This window comes from Chiroxiphia lanceolata, chromosome 10 (assembly GCF_009829145.1).
Source record: "Chiroxiphia lanceolata isolate bChiLan1 chromosome 10, bChiLan1.pri, whole genome shotgun sequence".
NCBI classification, from domain to species: Eukaryota; Metazoa; Chordata; class Aves; order Passeriformes; family Pipridae; genus Chiroxiphia; species Chiroxiphia lanceolata.
The window spans coordinates 1,869,549-1,896,082 of record NC_045646.1 but is presented as its reverse complement, the minus strand read 5'-3'; the positions used below and the strand labels follow the sequence as shown (position 1 = coordinate 1,896,082).

The 26,534-nt window shown below is 35.1% G+C and overlaps 1 protein-coding gene across 3 annotated transcripts in view; it reads left to right on the top strand.

The window, feature by feature from the left end:
* IFT80 (intraflagellar transport 80) overlaps window positions 1-26,047 on the top strand; it is a 31,773-nt gene extending 5,726 nt beyond the window's left edge. For all 3 annotated transcript variants that reach the window (XM_032698314.1, XM_032698313.1, XM_032698315.1), the window contains exons 4-20: window positions 165-275; window positions 1,994-2,062; window positions 5,015-5,124; window positions 5,423-5,512; window positions 6,490-6,627; window positions 13,106-13,285; window positions 14,497-14,615; window positions 15,106-15,180; window positions 15,592-15,755; window positions 17,773-17,837; window positions 18,289-18,424; window positions 18,797-18,944; window positions 19,362-19,533; window positions 21,203-21,292; window positions 21,388-21,560; window positions 22,684-22,807; window positions 25,324-26,047. In XM_032698314.1, the coding sequence (XP_032554205.1) occupies window positions 165-275; window positions 1,994-2,062; window positions 5,015-5,124; window positions 5,423-5,512; window positions 6,490-6,627; window positions 13,106-13,285; window positions 14,497-14,615; window positions 15,106-15,180; window positions 15,592-15,755; window positions 17,773-17,837; window positions 18,289-18,424; window positions 18,797-18,944; window positions 19,362-19,533; window positions 21,203-21,292; window positions 21,388-21,560; window positions 22,684-22,807; window positions 25,324-25,437 (2,078 nt within the window). In that variant the 3' untranslated portion in view covers window positions 25,438-26,047. The remainder of the gene's footprint in view (window positions 1-164; window positions 276-1,993; window positions 2,063-5,014; window positions 5,125-5,422; window positions 5,513-6,489; window positions 6,628-13,105; window positions 13,286-14,496; window positions 14,616-15,105; window positions 15,181-15,591; window positions 15,756-17,772; window positions 17,838-18,288; window positions 18,425-18,796; window positions 18,945-19,361; window positions 19,534-21,202; window positions 21,293-21,387; window positions 21,561-22,683; window positions 22,808-25,323) is intronic.
* Window positions 26,048-26,534: the final 487 nt, after the last annotated feature.

Here is a 26,534-nt window from a genome sequence, read left to right as displayed (position 1 = left end):
CATTACAGCAATATTATATAATTTAATCAATAATCTGATATATTAATTTAGCATATACAATTTAATTCTATATTTAATAATTTTGTGTATATTATTTTATATATATAAAATCATGCACACATGTATAAATTTATATAAATTGTGTATTCTTTTTATATTTTTAGGGAAGTTCCACTTGATTTCCAAGTTAGGAAGAGTGGAGAAAAGTGTGGAAGCACATTGTGGAGCTGTGCTTGCAGGAAGGTGGAATTATGAAGGGACAGCACTGGTTACAGGTGAGCATTTGTACATTAATGAAGTGGTTTGAAACCTAAAACAGCAGAAGAACTCTTTGAAAATCAAGCCTTCTGGTTTTTTAATACAGTATTTCATAGTTTAAATTGTAGTTGCATTGAATTTAAATGAATAAAACTGAGTCTCTTCAGTGTTCACACACTGCTTGAAATTCTGTGAGAAGGGGGAAAATGGAAACACAAAATCAACAATATAAATGAAGTTACTTTTTTTGGTCTTAATTATCACTGATGTTATCATCTTGTTTAATAGAAGTTAATTTTGCACTGATTAATTCTATTTTAGATTAACATTGTCTATTTTAATTAATAGAAGATCTGCTAAAAACACTCCTCTTTTTTCAGTGGTCCTATTTATTAGATGTCATCCTATTTACTTGAACGTAAATGTTTTTAAAATCAGAGTGCTTGGATGGTTTTGTGGCTGTTCTGAACTTCATAAAGGAGAATATTTGGTTTATTTTCCTCTACCTTTTTCCAAAAAAAGGCTGCTGAGTTGGTCCATTTCTATCCCTGCACATTTGGGAGTTTTTCCAGCCAACAAAGTTTCAAAGCATCTTGAATATTCCTTTTTCTTCCTTAATTATCAGGAGTGGTGTAATTATCACCTGCAGCATTGGGAGTGATCTCCCAATGTTTCCATCTCTACACCCTTTTTGTCCTAAATCTTTTTTGGTAATTAGTTGCTTTTTGGCATTTTTTGTCAAAAACTTGTCCCTTGGTGTTCAGGGGAACTGATGAAATTCCCCGTGAGCAGCTCCTTGCTGGATTTCTGTCGGTGTCAGGATTCTCTGCAGCCTCCTGTTGATCTGGGACAGCTGATTCCTCTGGACAAATTCCAACTCAGTCCACAAGTACTGAAGATAATTTTGGAGCTGCTCATTTCCAGACTCAAGTCTGACTCGAAAAATGCTGCTTCAAGGAACTCTGTCTGGCTTGTTCCTCTGAAATCCCACAGGGAGAGAAATATTGTTCTTTTTAAAGACAGATATGCCTCAGGAAACTCTCCAAAGGAAAAGTCAAAACTGCCTTTTCAAAATTGCCTTTTGAACCCTTTATTTTGTTGTTTGGTTGGTTTGGTTTTTTTTTTTTGAGACTGGATGACACTTCTTAGGAGTGTGGGAATTCATCACTATTTCCACTTTGAGATCATCAACTGCTCTTATGCCACAACTAGACTTTGAAGAAGAGCAAATCATTGATACTGCATCCCTTAAAATACTTTAATGGCTGCATTTCAACAGCATCAAGTGTGCACAAACGAGATTTTAAAATTACCATTTATTTTGCATTTTTTTAAACGCTTAAAAGCTACACTGGGCAGATCCCAAAACCTGAAACGTGGTAAGGAAATTACCTTTGAATGGAAGAATTCCATTAAGTTTCTAGGAGCACCTTTTTCCTCATTAATTGGATCTGGGAGGCTTAAATTGCAGGGCCAGAGCTGTACATTTTAAATATGAGAGCACACCAGGAAATCTGTGCTCTTAATCACAGAAGAGACTTGTTCACAGTAACAAAATCACCATCCTAAATACTTTTCCCTTAATATATTTTCTGTTTGCATGTTTGGAGGACTAAATAAAAGGTATTACCTGTAAGAAGACCTGGATTAATTTTAACTCAAGTGTTTCCTAGGTAGGAAGTTTGTTAGATTTAATTGTTGCATTGAATTTGATGATTTCTCTGCTCATTTTCAGTGGGTGAAGATGGCCAAGTGAAAATTTGGTCTAAAAGTGGAATGCTGAGATCCACTTTAGCTCAGCAAGGTAAGATCATTTCCTTCAAGTTCCATCAGAACTTTTTAATTTGGGTTGGTCTAAAATACATTTAAATAACAGACCCTGAATCTGGCAGTGCTGGTTTGGTGAAGTGTCTTCAGGCCTAGAGAAACTTAATTAAAATTAAGTGTACATTACAGCTGAACTGCCATTTTAGTAAGGTCTTAGAAAATCTTATTTTAACAAAGAATTCTCCAAATGAAAAGTTTTATTGCAGTAATTTTAGACAGCAGCCTCAGTTCCACCCCAAGGATTTTCTGCTATTTCAGTGAAGGCACTTGAGCTAAATTTTGTTTTTCAGACTTCATACATGGAGCCCATGTGACCTGCTGACATTTTTGAAGAAACCACATGCACCTGGGCTTGGGTTAAATGTCAACCCCTTATCTCTCTTTCTGAAACAAATTATCTAAATTCTTTCAACCTGTGGAAGGCATTTTAACCACAGGAGTGAATGTAAAGTGTATTTCAGTTCTTTTAAGGAAGTTCACAAGCAGATGTGATGTTTTTCACGCTTACAGTGTACAAAGATAAGCCAACTGAACTTTGAATTTTTGAGAAAAAAATACAAACTGAAGCACACAATCTTCACTGGTTTTCAGCTGATACGTTTTCAAGGGTCTTGTGCTTAATTGAGCTTATTTGAGATTCAATAGAGATTATAAAGGAGGAGTTATATCCTAGCTTGAAGTAGGAATTTTCACTGATTTCTGAGTTTCTGGTGCAGTACAAAAGTGCAGTTGAGTCCCCATGGAATAACTGTCATCTTGTATTTGTGTTTTTAAGATAAGCTCCCATGAGGCTCCAAAACCCTTTAAATTGAATTTACAGAACGAGAATCCCACGGACTCCTTTGTGGGATAAGAGTAGGATTCTGCAGAAATGACATTTTTTAAGGGAGGTATAACATGTTTGAGCTCATTTTTCACTGCCTTTATCATTCCTATTGCACATATTCCTTTAACTCTTTGTATTAGAAATGTATTTTCAGGCTCTTCTCTTTGGATGGTGCTCCACATGCCTGTTCTCTCTTTGGATTTTATTCACTACAAAACCATGGACATACATTTTCCCCTTCTTTAGCTTTTTCAGTCCTTCCATGGAGCATTCCAGCTGTACATCCAGCTTGGTGGGACCCCCTGGCCTCCCCTGCTCTAGTGTTGCTCTTATGGCTGTGTTTGTTCCTGGAGCCACTTCTTCATCCTTAAATTCTCCTAATATTCCTTTTGTTCCTCCTTCTTACGCTGAACTGCTGTATTTGGGTTTCCAGCTGAGACAATGCACTGATATAGTTGGATGAGGTAACTCTTTTTCATGGATCTTGGTAACCCACAAGATTATCGTGGAATCCCAGAATGTTTTGGGTTGGAAAGGACCTTAAAGATCATCTCATTCCAACAGGAATGATGGAACAGACCCGCTGCAGGCAGTTGTGTTGGTGATAAACAGCTGCAGGAAGGAATATTTGGGGAGAAAAGAAGGGAGAAAGGCAGAAAAGTTGGGATTTGAAGGAGGAACATCCGGATTCTTCCCATCCCACACGAGCCACAGCAGATATTTGGGTAATTCCAAGTCTAAGTGAGACTTCTGATTGTCACAGGAGTAAAACATTAATCCATGGGCAGGGACACCTTCCACCAGCCCAGGTTGCTCCAAGCCTCATCCAGCCTGGACTCGGACACTTCCAGGGATGGGGCAGCCACAGTTTCTCTGGGCAACCTGTGCCAGGGCCTCCCCACCCTCCCAGGGAAGGATTCCTTCCTGGTGTCTGTGTTCCTTTGGAGAGAGCCAGAGAACTCTGAAGAGCAGGATGTGTGAAGTAAGGAAGCCCCCATGTGAAAGGAAGGGCAGCTCTACCAGCACAAACATCTCCCTCAAATGGATTCCCAGTTCTTGAGGTGATTCCTGCCACCTTGCTCTCAAACTGAACTTGTCATCTGCTCTTCTTAAGACCATCTTTCCTCAGGACTTGAAGGCACCAGAAGAGGTTTCTCAGAGAGGTTGTGGACTCCCCATCCCTGGAAGTGTCCAAGGCCAGGCTGGACAGGGCTTGGAGCAACCTGGGCTGGTGGAAGATGTCCCTGCCCATGGATTAATGTTTTACTCCTGTGACAGTCAGAAGTCTCACCCAGACTTGGAATTACCCAAATATCTGCTGTGGCTCGTGTGGGATGGGAAGAATCTGGATGTTCCTCCTTCAAATCCCAACTTTTCTGCCTTTCTCCCTTCTTTTCTCCCCGAATATTCCTTCCTGCAGCTGTTTATCACCAACACAACTGCCTGCAGTGTGTCTGTTCCACTGAATTTTCCTTCCCAGAGTGTTGGCAGTGTTCTCCCAACCAAGTTCTTGTTAAGTGCAGAAGGAAATGAGTTAACTCAGCTCCTGCTGTTAAGCCCTGGAAATTGTGGTTAAGTAGTCAGCCATCATAAAAAAGGGAAACATTTGGTTTAAATAGAAAAGTTCTTCTGATTGTTAAATCAGCATTAAAGCAGGACAAAAAAAAAATGAGTTTATTTAGAATTCCTTTTACAGCTGGTGACAGAATTTATGTCATTTGCAACAGGAGGAAAAGAGCCAGGGTCAGATTTACTTAATATATGTTGTGTGTTTCTGTGAGCTGTCTCCTGTAAGGGTTGACAGTTAAACAAATCTTACATAATCCTGTGGTTCTAAGTAATATAAATGCCTTTCTAAAAGAAAATACATGAAATACAGAAGTATTCAGGAGCAACAGCAGCAGGTCTCAATTTAGAGTTTGAATATTTGGAAGCTGTGGTATTTTATGTATATAAATATGTGTATAAATAAATAGAAATACACATATATATAATACAGTATATTTAATTTTATATATATTTTTATATATATACACACACACATATGTAATACAGCATTAAAAGGACAGGAAAAGTCACTGGGAATGTTTTCCATGCCCACAGGAAGCCCCGTGTACTCCGTGGCCTGGGGACCTGACTCTGAAAAAGTTCTTTACACCTCAGGGAAGCAGCTGATTATTAAACCTCTGCAACCAAATGCTAAAGTTTTGCAGGTATGATCAATAAGGTGACTAATTAATGTGATTTATTTTCATAAATAAGGGTACAGATGCCTTTCCCTTTTAATTTGTTATGAAAAACAGCTGTTTTAATTTGCACTTAAAAACGTGTTTTTAGTGCAGATTTTCCTGCTTTGATTCTGCCTCGTTCAGGCTTTATGTAATTTATTTTTCTGCTGAATCACAGAATCACTGAGATTGGATAAAACCTCCAAGATCATCAAGATCAATGAATGATAAATATTCAGTAAAGAAGTCAGACTGTGTTTAATTTATTTTGTTTCCATTTCAGTGGAAAGCCCACGATGGACTGATTTTAAAAACTGACTGGAATTCAGTTAATGATCTGATTCTTTCTGCAGGTGAAGATTGTAAATATAAGGTGAGTTCTGGTTAACTTGTAACTAAATGACCAGGGAACTTATTAGACTGAATTTTTAAAATTTTAATAGTGCCTGGAAGCTCCAAATTAAATGGGAAGTCTCCTATTTATAAATACATCTCACTTTGTGTAGCATCATTAAATCACAATATTTATTTTTAAATACAGCAGAATAAAAATGGGTAAAATGCAAGTGAAACAAACTCTGAAAGGAAAATATGTAGAAAAATAGAAGTGATTACCTTTTCCTGTATATATCATATTTCAAGTAATGACATCTGAAATTAGAGGAGATAAAGCTGCTGTTTCTATTACAGGAACATTAGTGAACCCCTTGGTAATTTTTTTGATTGGTATCTTCTGTATCCAAAATAAAAAGCACATATTGTATCTCTTCCCTTAAGTAGGAACTTAATTTTAAGTGTATCCTGTGTTGGTTCTGTCAGCAAAGTGTGTGATGGCTGTGAGAAAACACACAAGTTAAGACCAAAAAAACTCACAATTAAACAAAAAACCAAACCAAACAAATTAAAAAAAAACCCAAATAGATTTAAAAAAATAAACCCCACATATATTAGAGTGTTAAAATCAAATGATTTTGTGGATTGATTCCTGGTATTCTGCTGATTTAAAAAAAAAATAATCCGGCTTGGAAATTTCCTCATAATCTTGGGAAATGTATGCAAATGGGATAAACTTTGTGGTTATTTTACAGGGAATATTTTGTACAGGATAATGGAACATTTGCCATGGCAGCAAAGCAAAGTTGATTGCATTAAACAAACCAATATTGATTAGGAACAATTAGGAAAAAAGTGAATATAATACACGAGGTTTTTCTGGTTACGCTGACATAACCTGCAGAATTATTCCTGCCCCTCCTGGGAAGGTGAGGGGAAAATGGAATAAATAAAATAAATTCTTGCACCCAAATTGTGCTCGTTGAGGTGGATCTTTCAGCTTTTTTTTGGGGGCAGGTTTGGGACAGTTACGGGCGTGTCCTGTACAGCTCCCAGCTCCAGGAATATCCCATCACATCCATCGCCTGGGCCGTGGACGGGGAATTGTTTGCTGTGGGATCCTTCAACACTTTACGGCTCTGTGACAAAACTGGGGTGAGTAAGAGCTCCAAACCAGGTGAGGAACTGTCCAACCTTAGGGATAAAACACAGGAAAATATCCCTCGGGATAGCAGTGCACAAGGGGGGGGGGTTTCCATCAGGAAAAACTAGTTGGGAATTCCAGCACCTTCCTCCTGCCCGCAGCTGAGCAGGAGGATTTTTAAAATAGTATTAATATCAATAATATTTTGCTTTTCTGGACATTAAATTTTTCACAAGCATCCCTTCTAAGGCTCACATATGGAGCAGAAAAAAAAAATCTGATTTTTTTCTGATTTTATCTAAGATTTTTTTCTAATATTTTTCTGCCTTTTCCACAGCCCCAGTTTTGGACATATTTAAGTAGAAATCTGTACAGTGAGTGTAAAATGCAGTTGAAATTGTTGGCCTCACCCACAAAAGGGCACATTTATTTCAGTTTATAGCTCAGTGATGCCAGTGCTCAGAAAGGAGACAGCAGATGATGGAAGTTGCAATCTGCAATCTCCAGCCTTAGACCAAAGAGAAATAAATATATATTTATTACTGATTTATTACTGTATTATTAATACATACATTAATGTTGTATATTAGAAACATTATTATATTTATATTTATTACTTTGAAAATTTTATATATAATAATTTGTATTTATATACAATTTTATATATAAAATAATTCATATTATAATTTATAATTACATATCATTAATACATATATTAATGTTATGTATTAGAAACATTATTATACTTATATTTATTACTTTGAAAAATTTACATATAATAATTTATATTTATATATATAATTTTATATATATATATAATAACTTATATATATATAAAAAAATGCAGTTATTAACCATAAAAAACAAGGAGTGTATAAAAATTTCTTTTAAAAGGGGGTAGAACAACAATATCCTACACTTTTATTACTAGATTTTATTTTATTATTATATTTTATTATATAATAAATGTATATTTATTACTACATTATTAATACATATATTAATGTTATGTATCAGAAACTATTATATTAATTTTTATTACTTTGAAAAATTAATATATAATATTTTGTATTTATATATAATTTTATATATAATAATTTATATATATATAAAAAATTGCAATGATTAACCATAAAAAGTAAGAAGTGTATAAAAATTTCTTTAAAAAGGGGGTAGAACAACAACAACATCCTGCACTTTTATTACTATATTATATTTTATTATTTGCTTATTATATTTTATTATATAATAAATATATATTTATTACTAATTTATTACTATATTATTATTACATATATTAATGTTATGTACTAGAAACATTATTATATTAATATTTATTACTTTGAAAAAATTATATATGATAATTTGTGTTTATATATGTAATTTTATATATATATAATTTCTATATATAAAAATTGCAATGATTAACCATAAAAAACAAGGAGTGTATAAAAATTTCTTTTGAAAGGGGGTAGAACAACAATATCCTGCACTTTTGTTACTAGATTTTATTTTATTATTATCTTTTATTATATAATAAATGTATATTTATTACTAATTTATTAGTTCATTATTAATACATATAATAATGTTAATTATTAGAAACATTATATTTATGTTTATTACTTTGAAAAATTAATATATAATAATTTGTATTTATACATACAATTTTATATATATATAATTACTTTTATATATATTAAAAAGTGCAGTTATTAACCACAAAAAAGAAGGAGTGTATAAAAATTTCTTTAAAAAGGAGGTAGAACAACAATATCTTGCACTTTTATTACTGTATTATATTTTATTATTAGATTATATTTTATTAAATAATAAATAAATATTATTACTAATTTATTACTATATTATTAATACATATATTAATCTTATATATTAGGAACATTATTATATTTATTACTTTGAATAATATATAGTAATTTGTATTTATATATATAATTTTATATATATAATAATTTATATATATAAGAATTGCAATTATTAACCGTAAAAACCAAGGAGTGTATAAAAATTTCTTTAAAAAGGGGGTAGAACAACAATATCCTGCACTTTTATTGCTAGATTTTATTTTATTATTTTATTATTATATTTTATATATAATAAATGTATATTTATTACTAATTTATTACTATATTATTATTACATATATTAATGTTATGTATTAGAAACATTATATTTACTACTTTGAAAAATTTATAATAATTTTTTATATGTGTATAATTTTATATATATAATAATTTATATATATATATAAAAATTGCAATTATTAACCATAAAACCCAAAGAGTGTATAAAAATTTCTTTAAAAAGGGAGTAGAACAACAATATCCTGCACTTCTATTCCTATATTATATTTTATTATTTTATTATTATATTTTATTTATAATAAATATATATTTATTGCTATATTATTATTATATATATTAAGGTTATGTATTAGAAACATTATATTAATATTTATTACTTTGAAAAATTTATAATAATTTTTATTTTTATATATGATATATGTAAGTATATATAATATATATATGATATATATATAATTTTATATATATGTTATATATATAAAATTATTATATATATATATAAAAATTAACCTGCACTTTTATTACTGTATTATATTTTATTATTTGATTATATTTTATTATATAGTAAATAAATATTATTACTAATTTATTACTATATTATTAATACATATATTAATCTTATATATTAGGAACATTATTATATTTATTACTTTGAATAATATATAGTAATTTGTATTTATATATATAATTTTATATATATAATAATTTATATATATATTTATATATATAAGAATTGCACTTATTAACCATAAAAAACAAAGAGTGTATAAAAATTTCTTTAAAAAAGGGTCAGAACAACAACACCCTGCACTTTTATTCCTACATTATGTTTTATTATTTTTACTTCTGGTTCATTATTGCCATTTTTCAACTTGGTGTGCAATTCAGATGGGTTTGAGGCAGTTCCCTGTCCCTCCAGTGGTGTGTGAGTCAGCCCCGAGCACAGATTGACCTCACTGTCTCTGTGGGTTTCCTGTGGTTCTGCAGCTTTTTGTTGCAGCAAAACCTTCCTTATTTGGGACTTTTATGGGCCCATTTTCTCCCTTTTTTCTTGTGTTCCTTGCTTTTTGGGGAAAATAATTGTTGTGGGGTTTTGGGGCACCTTCAGCAGATCCTGGTTCACCTTCCCATCAGCTTGGACTGGGTTTTTCAGGGATTTTAAATTCCTGAAGAAGAGCCTTTTCGGAGTTATTTGACAGGATAAAATCTGGTTTATTATTCAACTCCTAAAGAAACAAACCCAACATTACAATTAATTAAAATAAAAATTACCAGTAGCTGGTGCCAGGTGCTTTATCAGCTCCCAGTGATAATTTATTACCTTCAAATCCTGAATTTCTGCTGCAAGTTTCTTTGCTGACGTTGGCTGTAAATAGTTACTGAAGGAGAAGCTTTGCTGGGATGGAGGGAAAAGCAGGAATGATTCCCATCCCACCAGTGATGGAGTTTGAAGAGAACCAGACCTGGCTTTTACTGGTCAACACAGACATTTTTATTGTGTCTGATGTAATGGGGCTGTAGTGGCAAATTGCTCCCCAGGGAGCCATCAGGACAATAAATATCTATATCATTAACTCTTCTCTAGCATGTGTGTTCAGTTTGGGGCATAATTACAGCAAATTCGGGGGGTCAGGGGCCTTTTCTCATGTTCTTTCTACCTGGTGACTTAGTTCTCGTGTTAAAAATGAGAATTACAGATCTGACAGCAACTTTAGAAGCTTCATTTCTTCATTTAAAAACAGTTTTGCTCCTGTAGCATTAGAAATTATATATATATATGTACGTGTATATATATTTATATATAAAACATCCTACAAAATACCAAACAGAATATGTTTAAGGTTGAAATTTGTTGCCTTGTTAATGCCAGTGATCATTAAACCCACGGAGCACACCAGTAAAATCCATGTATTGAGGTGTAAAGCTGGCTGGATTGATGGATATTCAGCCTTCCTGGTGTCCACAGCTTTTCAGGATGGGATCACTTGGATGGAGGGCAGTGCTTAAAAAGTTCATTTATGTCAGCTATTTCCTGTGGCTCTGCTGCTTCCCTTGACATTACTGAGCAGGTCAAAATATTTACACAGTGAGAGATGGTAAGAATGACTGAAATTCCCTGATTTCCTCCTTCCCCACTCCACTCCCACAGCAGGATCTTGGAAAAAGGACCAGATCCATCTGCTCCAAAAGCAGGAAAAGTATAAGCCAAAATGTAATATTGCAGGTAACGTTGGAACAACTTCATGAAGTCATTCCTGGAGTCATAGTCATACCTATTAAAAAAAAAATAAATCAGTGTATTTAGGAAATGCTATTTCAGATTTTGAAGTTGTTCCTATCTCAGAAATGGAGAGCTAAATGATTTTTATTAGAACATTTTATATACGTGATAAATGCCCCAGACATCTGCAGGGACTATGAATCATTGGAGTGGTGGGATTTACACTGGGAGCTTCAAAAAGAACTGGAAAATAAAGCTTTGAATGGCTCTTTAGATTTTATTTTTTTTTTTTTTAAATGTAGGTTATGATCTGGAAATATTTTAATATTCAATGACCTGGAAAAAAAAAGGCTTGTGGTTCAAAAAATAAAGAAGTAGATTTGGAATTGGTTTTCAACAGTCTGACTTAAGACATCAAATCTCTTCGTAATGAAAAATTCATTTACTGATGCTGCTTAAAAAATTCCAACCCTGCAAATCTACTGAGGACAAGAAATCGTTCCTAAAAAATAACCAGAATCTTTTTAATCCCTTTTTATCTTCAGTGGATCTGTTATAAGTGGAAAATACACAAATCCACATTTTTGGAGCTCCTTAAATGAAATCAAAGCCATAACCAGTTCTTTGTTGGTGGCTTCATGTCCCTTTATTCCTTCTGACTCCGGGGGGGATTCCTGATCCGAGGGAAATGACCTCGTGTGTTTGGGAGGATCCCAGTTTCCAGTTTGGAAAAAGAAATTCCATCCAGTGTTTTGGGCAGCTGTGGCACACGGGGCTCGGATGGAGGTCCCGGAAAACCCTTGGAGTGCTGGTTACAACCATGGAAGAGCTTCTTCCTTGGCCTTGGGAGAGTCAGCCATGGAATATTGTGGCTTTCATTCCCAGGGAGTGTTTTCATCCTGGTGAGACAATTCTCCAAAAATCCCCACTTCTCCCCAAATCCATCCCCATGGACAGGGGCTGGGGTGTCTGTCAGCAGGAGACAGGGAACACAGAGCCTTAAAACCGGGGGTTTGGAGCTGGAATTTCAGTCGGAGCTGACATCACCTTTCCCTCACCCCGTGTGTAAAAGAGCCTCAACTCCTACACAATATTCCACAAACCATCAGCACAGCTCAGGCTTTGGATTCCAGCCCGTTTTGTTTCCTTCTTAGTCAGCTTTTAAATCCCAACTCTTTTATTTTACTGTAATTTTGGGTGATTTCACTCCTTGTAAATCAGACGAAGGCTTTGGGTGAAGGTTTTGATTCCTGGAGGTTGCTCATTTTATGCAGTAGAAGAAATCAGAATATAAAATATGTTACAAACATTAGGTGAGGGTTTTCTTCCAGCTGTGTCCCCTTTGGTATAATTTCATGTATCCAAAAGTCAGTCCAATGTCTACTTACAATTTAACTTGGTTCTTCCTACTGATTTGCTTCTTAAGATTTCAAATACAGTCGAATATTCAAGTAGTTCTCCAATTACTACATGTTTTTTAAAATATTCCATTACAGAGTTATGAAGAGACAGCAGGTGAGATTTGCTTCTTGTTTTAAAACCTGGTTTAAAGTCTTCCTAAAATTCCCTAAAAAGGTTATTTTTTTTTTTGTCGTTCAGAGATTAGAGGTGATTGGTGTGATTTCTGCATTTCTGAGTTGCAGGAAATAGAAAACAAGGGGTCTTGGTCTGAAAAATCCTACTTTTTGACAAGGATTTATTAATAAGGCTCTAAACTTCAGAGGAGTCTTGTGCATAAAATGAGGGAATTAAGAATAAAGTTCTTTGCTGGAGGAAATTTTTGATGCATCTTTCCCTTCAGTAACAACAGAGAGTAAATAGAATTCTTTCTAAGTAAGTTGACTTAATTTTATGTAGTAATTGCTTAGATTTATAAATGAAAGTACACTTTAAATATATTATGAGTAGAAAACTGGTACCTCATGTACTTCAGGCATTGTGACATCTTAATTTTGCTTTACTTGATGGTTTTACTTGATGGTTTTGCTTTTTGTATCCCTGTTTTTCGACAATCTGACTTAAGACATCAAATCTCTTGGTAAGGAAAATTTCATTTATTGATGCTGCTTAAAAAATTCCAACCTTGCAAATCTATTGAGGACAAGAAATCGTTCCTAAAAAATAACCAGAATATTTTTAATCCCCTTTTTTTTTTTTTTACAGTGGTCTTATGCCCTGGAGAAGCCCAACACTGGCAGCATATTTAACATTTCCTGGTCCATTGATGGCACCCAGCTGGCTGGAGCCTGTGGGAATGGCCATGTCATCTTTGCCCACATCGTGGAACAACGGTGGGAGTGGAAGAACTTTGAAATCACATTAATTAAGAGGAGAACCATGAAGGTAAAATTACAGTTTCGAGCTCTGCAGGCTTTTTTTAATGCAAAATAGGAGTTTTAAACCTAATTTGTCCCCTGTGTTCCCAGACACTGACTCAGACATTTGCTCCCTGAGCACTGGGATAAGACAAGATTTCCATTCTTCCAGATTTTCCAAATGACACATTTGGTGTTGGACACCAGGCCTGTATTTTCAATATCAAAGTCGAGTTCCTAAATTCCTAATTAGGCCCTTGAATGCCTTTTTTGCTCTTGACTCTTTTCGTGTTGGATCTGTACTTGGGAAAAAGTTGGAAGAGCAGCAGTGCTGGGTGAGTTTGGTGCAGTGGGTGGGATGTGGTGAGTCAGTGTCTGGGAACACAGAGGACAAATTAGCAGGTAAAAATTCCCATTTTTTTCATTTCATTCCCAGACATCGACTCGTAGCAGATGGACTCTGGGAATGATCTCCAGAGAATTTGAATATGCAAACACTGAGGAAGTAAAACCAACCCTGAGTCAGGACTAATGTTTCATTTTAGCACTTTTAGAGTGATTTTATTCCTTTTCAGAGTGATTTTATTCCTGTACGTTCATGGAGGAAAATTTTGCCTGCAAAAAAAGTTGTGGATGCATTTTTTTTTTTCCCGAGTGCTACATTAATTATGGCCATAGCAATTAATATGTCTTTGGAAATGGTTTCCAGGCTTTTAGAAATAATTGACTTCAGTCCTTGTTTTACAATTGGTCGTGTAATGGAGAGAATCAAAAGGAAGTTACCACCCTCAGAATGGTGCCATCTAAAAAACCCCAACAGCAAAACCCCCTCCAAAAAAACCCCACAAACAAACAGGACACTTTTTTTTTAGCTGCCTGAAAACTTTGAGCTCAAAGATCTGTGTTGGTTAGAGGCAAACGTTGTTATTGGAGCAAATTTTTAGTGAGGTGGCAAAGGCACAACCTGCTCCTGGAGGTGTCTCCTGAATTTTCTGTGGAAGCATTAAAATTGGTGCTCCAGCTCTTCCAGAAAACACGTCTTTCTCCAAATCCTGGATTGTTGTGATGGGATCATTGAAATGTTTTATTTCAGGTGTTCCAATAATCAGCAGCCGAGTCTTAAAATGGGAATTTTCTGACTTCTGGATGATTTTCTCAAGAAGAAAAAAAAGATGATATTTCACTAATTATTTTCATTTCATCTGTTGTTGTTTTATTCAACTCAGTTTTCCTTTGTAGGTGCACAATGTCATTAATGATGCCGAGGATTCCTTGGAATTCCGGGACAGGGTCATTAAAGCCTCCTTGGATTATGGATATTTGGTTGTTTCAACTTCTCTTCAGTGTTACGTGTTTTCGTGAGTAAAGACAAATCCACCTTCCTCAGGTTCATCCAACAGTTATAAAACAGCAGCAGACACTTCACTGGAAAGACAGTAATTAATTGTAATTAATTTCTTTTGAATTAAATGAAATATTCAGTATCTCAGTGAGGTGACTAACAGCCTGTGGTGGGGCACACAGGAAAAGGGGCTTTGTCCAACCTCCACATCGCTGTAAAACAGCTCAGAAATATTTTAAAAATACGATTATTTCATCTAAATATGATTTTGCTGTGTGCTGGGACTCCTGGGTCAGCTGCTGCTGGTGTGAAGGGATGCAAAAATACCCATATTGTGTGGTTATCCATGTAACTTGGCCTCCTAAATGCTGTTTGAATTTTGAAAACCTCCCCTTTTTAGGAGTGTTAGAGCATTAAAATATGTATGATTTGCTTAGTGAATCCAACTTTGTGTTTGCAACGTGAAGATTAGTGGGTTTAATGCTGATTTTTTTCTTTCTTTTCAGTACAAAGAACTGGAACACCCCACTGATCTTTGACCTGAAGGAAGGAACAGTGAGTTTGATTTTACAAGCAGAAAGGTACTTTTTGGGACTTCTTGTAATGCTCTTTATTAGATGTGAACATAATATAACCATTAGATACAACTATTAGATGTAAACGTAGAACAGAAGCACAAATTGAAATATTACAAACAGAAAATACAGATTTCTAACATGTTTCTCATATAATTAGAAATGGAAAACAGATGAAAAAATCATAAATATTTCAGATAATAAATATTTCTCCTGGCAAGAGATAACATTCACATTAAAAATTAACTCTTCCATACAAAACTTCCAGAATACCCACAGCCTTAGAAATAATGGGGTTGAACTAGAAACAGTTGCAGGATATTAAACAATTACCTTCACATTGTGAAAATTTCTTCATGTTTTTCTGTATTATTTAGTGTTTAATTTTTTTGCTGTTTGGTTGGGGTTTTTTTGTAGGCATTTTCTTCTTGTAGATGGTGGAGGACTTTATTTATATTCATATGAAGGCAGATTAATTTCCTCTCCAAAATATCCAGGCATGAGAACAGACATTTTAAATGCCCAGACTGTGTCTCTGAGCAATGACACCCTGGCAGTAAAGGACAAAGCTGATGAGAAGGGTAAGTTCTCTGGGATTTATTAAAAAAAAATTCATATATTTATTATAGAAATTAATATATTTGCTATAAAAATCAAGTTCATATATTCACTATAAATTAATTGACATTATGGGTCTTGCTTAAATTGATTTAAAAAGTTTAAAGAGAATATACATATATATATATATATATATATATATATATATATATATATATATATCTCACTGAAATTCCAGTGACTAATGGGTCAGAACCATGGAATATTTGCAGAAAATAACGGAAAAAATAGGTTTTCAGTCCCTCACATGGGGTTTTTCTAAAACCTCAGTGACTTTTTGTGCTTTGCTGCTGCTCTAAAAAAAAACTTCCAGTGCTTTAGTTGGGATTAATTTTAGTTCTCAGATGTTCTTTTCTGTAGTTTTAATAGACTTGTATCTTCATAGCTTTATCTTACATTTGTATCTTTGTAGATTATTCTTTTATAGATTTGTATCTTTATATATATATATATATGAATATATATATGTTTTATATACAGCTGATGTGATGTTCTGTCTTAGTGCTGTGTCCTTGAAGGTTTTTATGCTCTTAAATGTTGTATTTTTGACACTAAAAGCTCAGTGATCTTCCCTGGTAATAAACCACATCTGTTAAAATACACACAATTTTCTCTCTCTGGGTGGTCAAAGGGAAGACAAAGATCTTTATTAATATTTTTAATTTCTGCCTGGAAAAAAGATACATTTGAGGGTTTAAGTGACCTTTATTAATATTTTTAGTTTCTGCCTGGAAAAAAGATACATTTGGGGGTTTAAATGATTGAAAAAACATGTGGAGTTTTTTCAGGTAGGGAAAAAAAAAACCAAACCAACCCCAAACTTATTTCTGAAATCCTTCAATTGTAGATTAATGAGAACTGAACCAGTTTTACTTGTGGATTAGTACAGTGGGTTTTTTACAAACTCCTTTAATCTCACTTCCTCCAGCTGCTCTGGGGGCTGTAAAATCGACTTGCTTGGGTAGATCTACAAATTTCAAGCCTAAAAGTGAGATAAAAAAGCACTTCTCAGGAACAACGAGTTTTCTTTTGTATATTCAACCTTTTTTTTTTTTTTTACCTCCTCTGCACAACCAACTGATGGGTTTGAACACCTGCTCTGACAGTTTGGCTTTTTTTGTTTTGAATTCTGCATGTAAAATCATGTGCTTTTAGTTACAGCTCTTCCTTAAAATGCTGCTTTGAGTGCTCTCCCTGCCTCTAATTTGTGTGTATTTCACAGATTATATGTCTTTATAATTTATTTGTTTATTACATAGAAATATAATAAATATATGTATTTATAAAGAGGTTTCAAACACATAGATTTGGGCTTGTATAGACAGAGAGGGAAAAAAAGAGAAAGAAACTTCATTTTTTTGGCAAGTTGCAAATTGGAGTTTTCACTGGGACACCCCAAAAAACCAAATATGTAGGTGGGGGTTTTTTGGAGGGTTTTTTTTAATTAAAGGGGAGGCAGAGAGAGAGTGGAACAAGTGGTAAAGGTGCGAGAATTATATATGTCATATATTATATATATATATAAAATTCAAGCGTCAAGGAAAATTCAAATATCAAGTAAAATCCAAAATACCTGGATAAACAAAGTATTTTCTGAGGAGGAAGCCAATAGCTGATATGTAATATTAATTAATATCATAACTGTGGCAGCATGAGCAGAAGCTTGAACTGTCCTGGAAGAAAATATGCATTAGGAATTCAGATAAAGCAGATTATTAACAAACTAAACAATGTTTTTGAGGAGTGTTTTCCCCAGCCAGTTCTAAGGGCATCTTTTAATATATCTGACATTAAATCCTTTGGTTTAATTTAATCAATCAGTCAATGGTATCATTTCCTAAACATTCATGTTGATCAAAATTGTGGGTTAAGATTGAGTAAATCTGATATGGGGAACATGAATTTATTTATTAACTTGCCTCAGAATTTGGTGTCATTTCTGTTGCTTTTAATTAATCAACTGTATTTTTTTTTCTTCAGTTATTTACATCTTTGAAGCTTTATCTGGAAAGCCACTGGGTGATGGAAAACCTCTGACCCATAAGGTGAAGTGAAGGATATAATGTCTGGTTTTCTATTATACTTAGAAATTAAGAATCAATAATGGGTTTCCTCAATAAAGGGACTATTAAAGGTTTTAGAACCTTAATCTGAAAGAGTTTTTCAGCTCTAACTGACTCTTATATCACTCTTCTGGTGTATAACAAACCAGAGTTGCAGCTTTTGTTTTAATCTTCATGAAATTCAATTTATAAAATCACAGAATCATGGGACTGTTTGGTTGGAAGGGACCTTAAAATCATTTGAATCCAACCCCCTGCCATGAACTGCTTCATTCAAAAGAGAAGTCATACACAAATGTCTTCCACAACCCAGTTTATCCAGAGTTTTGTGCCTTGTTTTTAGGGAAACATCCATTTGGTTGAATGTCATTTGCTTTCTGGGACAGGAATATCCAAAATAAAACTCGGAAATTCTCTTTTTTTGCCTTTTCAGACCGAAATTGTGGAGATTGCTTTGGACCAGAAAGGACTTACAAGTGAGAGAAAAATCGCTTTTATTGATAAGAACAGAGATCTTTACATCACTTCAGTGAAAAGGTTTGGGAAGGAGCAGAAGATTGTCAAAATAGGTAAGAAAAATTTCAAATTCATGTTTAGGAACATGCTGGGAGGGAAGTAGAGTTTTCTCTCGTACAAGAGTCAACATTTGGCTTTTCAATTAATAGTGAAATTCAACTTGAAAAAAACATGAGAAATAGTCCTTTGGCTTTCATAAGAGAGAGGTAGAAACTATTTTGGTACATTTTATCTGAATTTGATCATTTTTATATAAATTCCATGTAAAACGTGTTTAAGATGTTTACAAACCAGGGGGTTTAAAACCAGCCCTACTAAAATGAACTAAAAATGATGAATATAATTGCCCTTTTACTCCAGTTTGAGAAGGGTAACTTCAGTTTGAAGTGTCTCATGGAAATGCCTATTTTTGTCTTGAAATTAAGGGACAATGGTTCAAACTTTGGCTTGGAATGACACTTCCAACATCCTGTGTGGGATCCAGGACACCCGCTTCACAGTCTGGTACTACCCCAGCACAGTCTATGTGGACAAAGATCTCCTCCCAAAAACCCTCTATGAAAAAGATGGAAGGTAATACATCATATTTTGATGAAAAAGGGTATATTTTAACTAATTTACTCACCCCTTACCAAACTCTGTTCAGGTGAAGCAGAACCAAGGGTTGCAAGTCTTCAAACTCTCTTCACGTTGCCGTTTCTGGATTAGGAAATGAGGGGAAAAAAGTGGGTTTTCTAATTAAATCCTTAAGTTTGGAGTTGAAATGATGATGTGCAGTTTGAAAGTAGAGCAACATCTTGATGCAAAAGCTGGATTTTAATTTTCTCTCCTGAAATCTTGCCTTAGTTGCTTGGAAAGAAAACAAACAAAAAAGAAGATTTGTTTAAATTGCCTGTCGGAAATTAAAAACAGAAAGATACAAAGTCAGTGATAATTTGTATTTCTGTAGAAAGAAGTGAAGATTAACTTCCCTTTCCTTTCTCTCCACAGTGAATTCAGCAAAAACCCCCAGATTGTGAGTTTTGTAGGGAATCAAATAACAATTAGGAGAGCAGATGGTTCCCTCGTCCACCTGAACATTTCCCCTTATCCCGGGATTCTCCACGACTACGTCAGGGCTTCCCAGTGGGAAGATGCCGTCAGGCTGTGTCGCTTTGTCAAGGTAAGTGCTGATTTTTGGGAATATCCAGGTGCCATTCCATGCAATATTTATGGTTTTAAGTATTTCTTTGACAATTCTTTGGTATTTCTTTGACAATTCTGTGGGATTTCTTTAACATCTGCAGATCAGATGTTGCATCTCGTTCCAATTCTTCTGGAATGGAAATTCCATGGTTTTCATAATCTAATCTCATAATAATAATGTTATTACCTAATCTACCTAATTTCAGCATTTTCATTATAAACAATAATTCTGATTTTTAGTCACCCCAGTTGGGTTAAACACAGGTACTCAAAGAACTTAGTTCTGAGCTTAACTTTTCAGGACTGGGCTTTAATAAAACCAATTAAGAGTGACCTTCATCTCCACAATTATCTCTATTTTTCGTATTTTCTTTCACTCGTTTTTGTTTTTTTTCTTTTCCCTTGCTTGCTTTTGTATATATTTAGACAACAGCAACAGATGAGGTGAGTCTGGTAGTCTTTAAAACAAAACCAAATCCCTCCAAACTCTAGTTCCTTTATCCCCTTTACTCCTAGAAAAGAGTTTTCATCGTGACCTTAAATGTGTATTTCAGATATTCCTGTAATTGCTTTATAAAATCAATACACATCTACGTAAATTGGGTTGTAGAATTGTAATAAAGTCTTTATTTTCAGTGTAAAGAGTCTTCTCATCATCTGAGTTAAACATCTAAATCAGGTTATTTTGATTTTTGGCAACCCAGGTAGACAGTTCAAAATATTTCCAATCAGGAATAAGAAAATGGAGGGATATTTCTGAGGGGGGGAAAAAAGAGCAGCAAGACCCATCAGGGAACAAATCCTACAAACTTCCTCTGGATAATTTCACTCTGAACTTTCCATATTATCACCTAATTATATAAATCATAGGGAAGTGGGAAGAAGACATGGCAAAGATTTTTATGAGCACTTGATTCTCTGAATAATCTGAATTCTCCCAAATTATGGGCTGCCTGCAGGAAGGTTTATCTTGAGTTATACAAAAGGTCAGCTGGGAGACAGAGAGACATATTTAGATCATACTCAGTGCAGCTGTTTATTCTGATCTGAACCTCTTCACAGTCTAAATTTCTTTCCAAATTTGTTATTGAACATATTCAACAAAAATACAAAAACCCACTTAATTCCATGTGGACTAACAGGTCAAAAATGATGTTTTTCCTGTCTGAACTCGAGCTTTCAGCTGTGGTAGCCTAACTATGGGCTATATTAGAAAACATATAGAAAACATATTTCTAGATTAGAAATTTCTGGATTAGAAATATGTTTGAGCAGTATGTCTTTGTCATAATGTTGTCACTGGGTATCAAAATGTCATTTAGGATCTTCCTAAATGTTTTTCTGAGTTCTTGGGGCTTCCTTAAGACTGTGTTAAAAAAAAACCAAACAAACAGAAACAACCAAGCAACAGAAGTAATGAAAATTTAAAAAAAAAGGTGCAATATTGTTATTACCCATAAATTTTTTAATTCCTAGTTCAGAGAAGTAATTAAGTAGTGATTTTGTAATGAGAAGCTCAGACCACGGCGCCATATATAGCATAATGAGAATAGTTTCAGGACTTGTGTACTTCCTTTGGGAAGGGATTTTTAGCATGACAATAAATATTTGAAGTGAGAAAAGTTGGTTTTTGGTTTTAATTTCAGGACCAGACCCTGTGGGCGTGTTTGGCTGCCATGGCAGTGGCCAACAAGGACATGGCCACGGCTGAAATCGCCTATGCAGCCATTGGGGAGGTAAGAAAATGGGCTTAAACTCCCAGTTCAACTGCTGCAAAGCTCGTTTTATTCATTCATTTCCCTCATTAAACTGCTGTGCTTCTCCTTGGCAGATTGACAAAGTCCAGTACATCAATTCCATCAAGGAGCTGCCATCCAAGGAGTCAAGGATGGCTCATATGCTGCTGTTCAGTGGGAACACCCAGGAAGCTGAAACTCTGCTGCTTCAGTCAGGCCTGATTTATCAAGCTATTCAAGTCAACATTAATCTCTACAACTGGGACAGGTGGGATTTCTGCAAACACTATCTGTTTATAAGCAGTTGCCCTGATTATTTACACCAGTTGTTTTCTTGCTGACTAATACTTAGCTGACTAATTTTCTGCCTTGAATCACCCAGATCTGTGAAAAGATGAAGTAAATCATATCCTGACAACAACCAAAAAAAGGAACATATTTAACCTTCTTGTGCCATATTTAGATATTCTGTGATGAAGGTCCAGAACATGCTTGGAAGGACTTTTAAATAACATTTTGCTGTTTCATCACTGTTAACACAGAAAAGTCCTTAGTGATGCCCCAAACTGGACCTGACCCTCAAGGAATTAGGGCTGTTTCGAAATGTCTTGTTGCTAAAAATAGACCTGTGGCTGTTCAGGCTCCCAGCACTGTGTAGGTGGATAAAATATGAATTAGGCCTGAGAAAACAAAGCAGGAATTTCTCCTTTAAACAAAAACCCACGTTTTCTAACAGAATCTTCTGAGGCCATTTACTCCTGATATCTCTGCTCTATTCGCATCACTGTGGGCAAAAGGTTGTTTTTTCCCCCACATATCTGTGGGTTTTTATTTTGTTGCCTAATTTGAAGCTGTGTCAGGGGAGGTGTAGGCTGGATATCAGGAAAGGCTATTCTGTTATTTATGTATCATCTAAAACTATGTATATCAAACAGAAGTGTTCCTTTCTGAGAAGGAAAAACAGATGTAAGAATTATATTAATCCAATGACTAATCTTTCCCACCTATACAATAGTTGTAAATACTATAGGGTACCTACCATAATTTATGTTCAGAAGCTATTCCTGACTGTAAAAAAGTTACTAAACATCATTATTTTTGCCATCTTTTATACTGAGAGGGCTAAACTCTAAAATATTCGGTATTTCCTTGAAATAAAAAGCCTCCTGTTGTCCAGTGAGTGACGTGGTGAGGTTGTCAACAGAAATAATGGTTGGATATTTTGCATAAAGTAGCCAATTTTAACCCTCCTGTGACTGACACTAATGTGGAATTGCTTGGCACTGGGATCAGGGATCTGTGCCTGCAGCCCCCAGGGTGTCCTTTTCCAACCCTGTAGTTGTGCCAGAGCATTTCTCCAGCCTGGCAACCCCATTTCTGCTTCATCCCAGGGCCCTGGAACTTGCAGTGAAGCACAAGACACATGTTGACACAGTCCTGGCTTATAGGCAGAAGTTCTTGGAGAATTTTGGTAAAAAAGAAACCAACAGGAGATTTTTGCAGTATGCAGAAGGGGTAAGTGTTCCTCAGCATTATTCCTGATTTTCTGTGGGATGGGTATGCTCTTACATTTTCCTTCTGTGGTTCAAATGTGAACATAAATATGAAGATTTTACATTTAAGTTCATGGTTTGGTGTGTGGGTGCTGGCCAGGAAGAGCTGGGCATGTGTTTTATTTGAAGGTACAGATACAGAAAATATATAGATATATACGTGTGTGGTATGTATATGTGTATATATATATATGTATATATATATGTATATGTGTTTATAGGTATATATGTGTATGTGTATATATATGTATATGTGTGTGTGTATATATGTATATATGTGTGCATATATGTATATATATATAAAAGTATATATAATATCTGACAGGAGTTACAGAAATGAAGGCACAGTAGTTTTCTATAAACAAGGAGCTGGACCTTACTGTGGTTAAATGTGTTTCTCTCTAATGTCTTCAATATTTTAATGTCATTTTATGGAGACCAACAATAACAAACTTTGAAGGTATCCAGGTATTTATTAAGTGAACTACAAACCATGAACATTTAAATATCCACTGTCAGCAAACCCTGGGAACCCTCTCCATCATCAGTAGGTCACTTCAAGTTATTACTATTTTTCAATGTGTTAGTATTTAACAGATCTTAAAGACAGGTGGGGGAGCTGTTTTTAAGGGCAGATCTTAAAGTTCATCAGGTTGGAAGTATCTTGGATTCCACTGGAGCCTTCCCACACATTTCCCTTCTGAGAGGCACCCACATGTGCACCTTTCATTGAACAGCCCTCGTGTCCTTCCTGCTTTTCCCCTCATTGTTCCTCAGCTTTGTGAGGGTGAAATTAGGAAAAGGGACCTTTTTATCAAATCCTTCCATACAGTGGAGCTGATGGATCAGGAAACACATCCCAGCTGTTAGCTCAGATCCTTTAATTGGACAATAAAGCTGAGTTTCTAATGGAAGTCATTAGTTTTTAGCACTCCTGAGGATGTTTCCTTCCCTCAACAATGGGCTGCTCAGTGTCTGGCCCCCAGTGAACCATTCTGCAGTAATTCACTTAGAAAATACAGCAGGATAACTGCACAGCTCCCAAGCACTCTCATCCTGCAGCACTTCCAGCTGCTGTGCTGAGAATGTGTGTTCTGTCCTTTAAATCCATGATAGAGCAAAAATCACATTAATCCCCTGGCGCTCCCCAGAGGCACATTTCAGAGAAATGGGCACTAATTGGCTTTAAATCATCACCAAAGCTGCAGGTTCTGGAAGGATTTCTAAGCAAGGGGATTTTTCACCTCACAGTCTTGAAACTTTGGTCTCAGACTGCAGATTTCTGGAGTAAAGGAATCCTTTTCCACATCCACGTGCTGGAGGTCTCCTCTGCTGGATCTGAGGGTAGGAGGGAACCTGTTTAATGGAGTGGATTTTAAGCTGTAGCTAAATTTTCATTGCAAGCTCATAAAGCAAAATCAGAAGGAAATCACAAGGGCACGCAAGAGAAAAGCCAGATTTTGTGCTGCTGTTCCTTCTCAGGGATGAAAAAGGGTCTCAGCTTCCCTCTCACCACCTAAAACTCCTTCAGGCTTAAATAAGGAGGTTTTCTTCTTTTCTAGACTGACCTAAACAATGTGCTTAGTGGCTGTATCTATATTTTACCCATATGTTTTTTTAATACTTATATATATCCTGAGAATCCTGGACCCCAGTAAGTGCATCCTCAATTAAGGTATTATTAGTCTTTTCACCTGGAACATGGGTATTGCAGAGTAACATCTTCCCTCAGGAGAACCTTCCTTGTTATTCCCTGACTTGGTTAACAGAGGAGCAGCTACTCCAAAAACTCCCTGTGCAGCACTTGAAATCCTTTTCCCATCCCATCTTTGACAGGGTTAGTCTCCAGCAGTGAAACTGAACTGCACAAATTCCAAATTCCATTTTTTTCCCCCAGTTTTTTGGACATGTTTTTGTGGTCATCAAATGCTCCACAATCCATTTTTTTTTTCACATCAGTCATTTTTGGAAAGCCAGACAACTGTTGTGCCTCGCATTTGTCCCACGGGTATTGTGCTGTATCGATGGGCTGAAGCTTCACTGACACAGAATACAGGCAGAAAATGACAATTCCAAAACATTTATTGATGCAGGAGGCAAATTTGAAGCAGAAATCTGATTTCTGTTACAGCAGATAACTGGTGGGATATGCTCTCAGCTACCCAGAGGAGACATCCCTCGTTTATTATTGATGAATTCTCAGTAACAGGACACTGATGTCATGACATTGAACTAGAAGCAGGTTATTTTGTGTTTTAATGTCTTATTGCCAGACACAATGAGATGTGTCCTGGTAAATAGATCAAGCTTGGTTGATTTTAGAGGTGGAAGCTCTGTTAGAACTCAACTGTGCCTTTGTATCTTCCATGAGTAGAAGTTAAATTCTCTGTAATTGTATCTTCCAATTGTCCTGCTAGTGAATAATTATCTGACTTCTCTCTAATTGACCTCTGGGTATTTGCTTTTCTGTTCTTACAGCTGGAAGTGGATTGGAATAAAATCAGAGCCAAAATCCAGATGGAAATTGTTAAAGAGAGAGAACGAGCAGCAACCAGTCCTGCAGGGAGGACCAGTGTGACTGTGCAGCAATAACTGACATTTTGGGCACCTTAACAAGTGCTTCTGCAATGTTTTGTGCTGGCATATTTTGATAAACATTTAAAAAAAAAAAAAGCCACAGGAACATTAGTGGGCAAACAGGAGTGAGAATTTGTGGAGATCTCAATGGCTGGGTGACACACAGAATTATTTCTTTGCTCTCATTTTGAGCTGGGTTCATTTTTCTGGCTCCATTTTAGTCCATAATGTCTGAGAAAAAGGGAAATTAGCTGTCCCTCTGCTAGTGGCTTTTAAATTGTCTTTGCCATTCAAATGACTTAACCTTGGTTGCCTCTAATTAAGTACCAATTTCTCTCTTTAAGCACCTTAGTTGGGTTATTTCTGCAGCCTCGGGGACCTCTCCAAAGTCTTGTTTAAATTGTCCTAAAAGCAAATTTAGCAAACTGTAAGTACTGAAAATGTAAAAAAGGAGTTTGAGCCTATAAAGTACAAACCACTTCACTCCCAGTTATGGTGATACCTGTTTCTGTCAGAGCATGTGGACCAGAAAATTCTTTAACAGATAATTTCAGGTGATTTCAGCAACTCAGGATTGTCACTGAGCAAACTAATTTACCAATAAAGGGTATTTTCTGAGAGGCTGAAAATTGTTTAAAATACTTTGAAATGTGCTTTTAGGGTTGTTTGAGGTAAAACCAGCACTGGGGGTTGGTTTTGCAGCATCTGACCTGAATAACTGACAATATTTAAAATAAGGAAGACCATTTCATGTATTTTTTTTTCTGCCCAAAGCGCTTTGATTTGCAAATATTGTTTTTACATTGTGTTATTTCATCAACATACACTTTTTCTTTGTTTTACATATAAATTGGCTGTATATTTGAGATGTTTTTGCAGAAGTTCTTTGTGTGATAAATACAGGAGCAGGTTGTTCATCACTGACATTGTTTAATATGTATTTTTCAAAATGTACCCTCAAATGTCTGTACATATGGGAAATGTCTTCTGGTTTGTAAATCCCTTTGTGCATAGTTCACAATTATCTTAATAAAACCAATAATAAATAAATAAAAAAGAAAGAGCAGAAGGATACAGATGTTTCAGGTATGGTTTGGTTACATTATTGCCCA